Below are 4586 nucleotides of genomic sequence, written 5' to 3'. Positions count from 1 at the left end.
GTCGGTTGCACTGGGTTAGATTAATCGGGAATTTCCTGGCGTGTCGCGCGTCTCGTCAAGAGCTGCCCGCGTTGCGCGTCCTGGAGAGCCGCGAGGAGAGTTTGGCCGGCGCATGTGCATGCGCTCGCGCTTGTGCTCTCGCGATGACTGCTGGGCGAATGCTGCTTCTGGTCCCGCACGTCGGCTGCACTGGGTTAGAGTAGGGTAGAATAAGGCATTTTCTCAGTCAACCACTCCAGCCGCATCGCTCCTCACGCACTGCCCGCGTCGTGGGGAGTTGTTGCGTCAGCTACGGAGGGGTGGGCTGGCGCATGTGCACCCGGCTGGTGCACATATTTTCTGCTGGCGCAATGACATGTGGCCACGTGCTCCTTCTGGTCCTGACCGTCAGTTGCGGTGGCTGCGCTGCCTGGGGATATGGAAGAGAGAAGAGGAGACGTTATGGGCGGCTTGTCCCTTCCTTTCCGCTGTTGAGAACGTGCGCGCAGAAAGGACCGCAGCCGCCGCACCCTTCTTCCCGTCTCCTCCTCCTCTCCCTCTTCTGCGCGACCAGATTAAGAGGACACGAGCGGCGGCTCTCCCAGCCCCCGCTGCGTCATCTGCTCCTCCATTGACGGCAGTTAGGTAAGACGAAGATGAGCGTCCGATCTACGCCCTCGTCAGGTTGCATCCATTGGTGAGGAGCGGCCGATCCATGTGTGTGCCGTCGCTGCAGGGATAGCGAATGTCAGCGAGAAAGGCCGTCGTCGGAGTACGCAGCCGTCTCCCTGTCCGCTTCTTCTGGTGGCGCCTCCCTACGTGAGCTCCTTCCTCCAATCCCTCGCGTTGCCTCTCTTCCTCCTCCTTCCCCTCCTTCTCATCCCATGTTTTTTCTATTTGTTTCTGTAATTATACTCCATGGTGCTTGCACGCCCATGGATCTGGAAGTGACATTTTAGTGTTATTATCTGCTTTTCCCCCAAAGGTTGATGTAATAACTACATATGTTTTGCTTCCATTAACCTCATCTTTTTCATAGGCTTGCTAAGTATTTCTATAGAAAGCTGGATAATTTCACTACGGAAATAGGTTTATCTGTACACTTCCACTATAGCTTATCTTCATGTGTTCAGTGAGAAACTTGGTTCTGAAATTTGACTATGAAATTTTACATAATGCAGCGGAGTCCATTCTTCTTGGCTTTCAGCGCTGCCTGTTCTTGCTGGGAACTACTGTTATATTACGTTCTGCAGTCGTTCTGCAGATGGGAGGAAACAATGTAAGATCAGAAGTTTGCTACTGTTGCTTTGGACTGAATCTATCGATTGGTGGCTGATGGTGTTCTACCTTTGTTAGGAGGACAAGGCAGTTGTTATGCAGATGTTGATGGTTTTGGCTGGAATCAACACCCTTCTAAAGAGTTTCTTTTGTTACCTGATTGCCTGCGGTGATTGGTGTTTATACACCTTTGTTCTACCTACCATTTCGATCATACTTCTGGGACCCTACACGGATGAACCACATATTATATGTTGAAAAGAAGGGTAATTCTACTTGCCTCCTAGTAATCTTTTCCTACATGTAAACTGATGAATCACCTGGATCTCGTTTTTGAAGAAATTCCTCAAAATCTTGCATGGAACAAAAGGTGCTTTGATCGTTGCTTCGGTACTTGGTGATCTTCTTTACCATTTAATAGTTGCTTCATGTTTCTATAGGATACCCCCATGCAACATAACAACCATAGTGAGCATGTCAAAAGTTTAGCATGCTTATTATAATTCTCTTATCTGTAAATTATTATATGAAGTTTGCGTTTTGCTTGGTTAACTCTTCTTAAGTTCACATGCTTTTCCTAAAGCTTGGTGCTGACACTCATAAATCTGTTGTAGGCTCACTATATAAGATAACGAATCTGTGTTATATAGACTATCGTGGTAAAGAGGTTTTTATCAGGTTATTCATTCCCATACATTGAACCTATGGTTCTAACTTTTGCCCATGATAAAGAAAATGGGGTTTACTGCTTTTAAGCAACATCTAATTAAACCAACAAAAGATCTATAGTTCCGCCAACATACCATTTTTTTGCTGGTGGACATACCAAATTACTCATATGTATCATATTATGCTGCTTCCCATATTGTTTTTTCCCAGGAATGACAAGGCATTCAGGTTCTCTTTATAGCTTTCTTACACAGGAACATATTGCAAAATTAAGATACATAATGTTGTTCTACCTACAGGTCTGCCTTATATCTACAGGTATATCCATGCATTCTTTGTTCTTTTTCTTCAGTGATCTACTGATCTTCATGATTTAGTTTAGTGCTAGAGTTAGCAAAATCTGTCATGTAGCAGATTGTGCTTGACTTCACATGTGTATGATCTATGATGTAATATGTATTAATGGTATCTTTGTGGTTGACTCGGTTGTGTGCCTTTGTCTGAATCGATTGAGAAATATCTGAATATATACCTGAATGTGGTGGTTTCACACATTATGAATGAAGCTACCAATGAGTATACCTTGCTTCTGAAATCATGAGTGTTTTCCTTCTTTGAAAAGTGATAAAGTTACAGCGTAGTTTGCTCAGAGGCGTGCATAACTGCAGATTGAGCAAGGCACAATCTGAGAAGAAAAACACAAAATTAGAAATAGTGTGTGCATCATGTGTATGTTTGCTCGTGATATGTGTATTTGTTGGCTGAGCGACGCTGTTGGGAGTGCCGGTTGTGGCGCCTCGCCTCGGGAGCCCTTCGACGTGGTGCGCCCCTGTGTCGCCGCAATGGCCGCCTCACGTTAGACAGGAGGGGATAAGTTAATCCCTAATTAAGATGCGCAATTAAGATCCCCAATAAAACTGGCAACATCATTATGGAAGGGAAATGATTGGATAACAAATTGTATAGATTTAGTATCGTATCATTTATTTGTGACTGCATGATCTTAATTGCGCGTCTCTGAATATTTTATGCCCTTGCTCTTGGAAGATTAGACTGATGTGGTGTTGCTTTATAAATAAATGACATGCTAACTTACCGGTTTGGTTTAGGTCTGTAGGCAAAGGCGAAAAAAGAATCATAATCTCAAGTTTAGGCATGCACATGGCGACTGATCACAAAATAAGTAGGCACAGGTGCAGTATTGTGATTTTCAGCAAGAGAAAGACAAGTACATTTAATTGTTCAGATTTTATACACTTGAACCTTGTCCTAATAACTACTCCATGCGTTTCTAAATATTAGTCCTTATAGAGATTTCAATAGAAACTACATATGGATGTATATAGACGTAGTTTGGAGTGTAGATTCACTCATTTTGCTCCGTATGTAGTCCATATTGGAATATCTAAAAAGACTTATATTTTGGAACGGTGGGAGTAGAGCTGTTGTGATGTTGCTCTACTATAAGTGCCTTGCTTAAATGCTTGGTTAGGTCGAGTGTATGGCAATGAGAAGGCTAGCTGAACAATGCTAGAAATAACATTAATGTGTTAAGCTTCAGATAAGCCAAATATTTTGTGACAAGCTTTTATGGAAATTACCTGGGGCTGGGAAGAAAGCAATATGTAGCTATCCTGTGTTGTGCATGCAGGCAATGCTTGTGTGTAGGTATGCCACCTCTGCTATCTGACTATCAGCCCCAGTTTTTATAACAATTAGAATTTGTGATTCTAATCTGATTCATCGTGTTACAGGATCCTTTGCATATTAGCCTCTCCTTACCGGCATCTGGTAAAAGTTGTGATCCAGGAGAAGAGAATGACGGTCTCATAGCTCTGGCTTTGCCTGGCTGACGGTCCTTCGTGCTCTCTTGGTTTTTCATTCAGTGGTAGTGATAGCTTTGGGTGTTACTCTGCACCCTTCATGTAATTGTGTTCCCCCAACGAAATTTATAATTGTGATACTCAGTTTATTAGAAAAAATGGACTAATGGTTAATGATCCGGTGTTGAGAAAAAATAATGGAATGTGCATTGAGTGGCTTTAGTTTTCATTCCCATCATACAATGTACCTTTACGTTTACTTAAATTTTAATTATTAAAAGGGTCCTGAGTATTGCTAAATTGTGAAGCATTTATTCTCCGTTCTTTCTCTTTAGAAGTTTCGCCACGGCGACACTTTCCACCTGGAAAAGCATAAGGCTGTCGACCCGTTTTTTGTTCTATAGGCATCCCTTTGTACGCACATTCTGTAAATTAAACTTAGCAATGAAGCTTCGACAATTCTGTCATCGCCCTTTCAAACAATGTAAGATCTTCTGGTTCTTTAATCTTTGTTGTACAGTCTGTAACTCTCCAAATTATTCTTTATAAACCATCTCAAAAGCTGTGAACTGATGACCACTTCTGCTAAGACAATGTTGAAATATTTTTTTGGCTCTATGATGTACTGAAGTTTATGGAATCACCTGTGCTACCTAAAATGGCTATGTATGTAAGACACAATGATGCTCTTAATCACCCTAAGTGATTGCTAAAACCTAACTTTACCAACAAAGACCCAATGTTTTCCAAACACACCAGGTTGGGCGCAAATGGATCAAGGGTTACATTCATGCCCTATGTACTTGCTCAAACATAAAGTTATGAAGATGCAAATAT

General features: G+C 42.4%; 1 protein-coding gene across 8 annotated transcripts; it reads left to right on the top strand.

Annotated features, from left to right (window-relative positions):
• Positions 1 to 300: 300 nt before the first annotated feature.
• On the top strand, positions 301 to 3978 carry LOC123092128 (nucleobase-ascorbate transporter 6). Of its 8 annotated transcripts, none has more exons than XR_006444273.1 (5): positions 301 to 624; positions 716 to 798; positions 1161 to 1258; positions 1336 to 2244; positions 3681 to 3978. XR_006444273.1 is itself a non-coding variant. In XM_044513812.1 (4 exons), the coding sequence occupies exons 1-4, from the start codon at positions 356 to 358 to the stop codon at positions 1513 to 1515; spliced, it is 630 nt and encodes a 209-aa protein (XP_044369747.1). In that variant the 5' UTR covers positions 301 to 355; the 3' UTR covers positions 1516 to 3978. The 8 variants fall into 8 exon arrangements, 1 of the variants encoding a protein (XP_044369747.1); XR_006444272.1 differs by having other exon boundaries at positions 3419 to 3978; XR_006444270.1 differs by having other exon boundaries at positions 3036 to 3978.
• Positions 3979 to 4586: the final 608 nt, after the last annotated feature.

The sequence above is a fragment of the Triticum aestivum genome, chromosome 4B, assembly GCF_018294505.1.
Source record: "Triticum aestivum cultivar Chinese Spring chromosome 4B, IWGSC CS RefSeq v2.1, whole genome shotgun sequence".
NCBI lineage: Eukaryota > Viridiplantae > Streptophyta > Magnoliopsida > Poales > Poaceae > Triticum > Triticum aestivum.
This window is presented reverse-complemented; position numbering and strand designations above follow the sequence as displayed.

Bases quoted from the DNA above. Each gene is read 5' to 3' on its own strand.
- LOC123092128 (XM_044513812.1), top strand. From the start codon at position 356: ATGTGGCCACGTGCTCCTTCTGGTCCTGACCGTCAGTTGCGGTGGCTG. The intron at 799-1,160 runs GTGAGCTCCTTC...TACATAATGCAG, and splicing joins TTCTGGTGGCGCCTCCCTAC to CGGAGTCCATTCTTCTTGGC. The intron at 1,259-1,335 runs GTAAGATCAGAA...TACCTTTGTTAG, and splicing joins TGCAGATGGGAGGAAACAAT to GAGGACAAGGCAGTTGTTAT.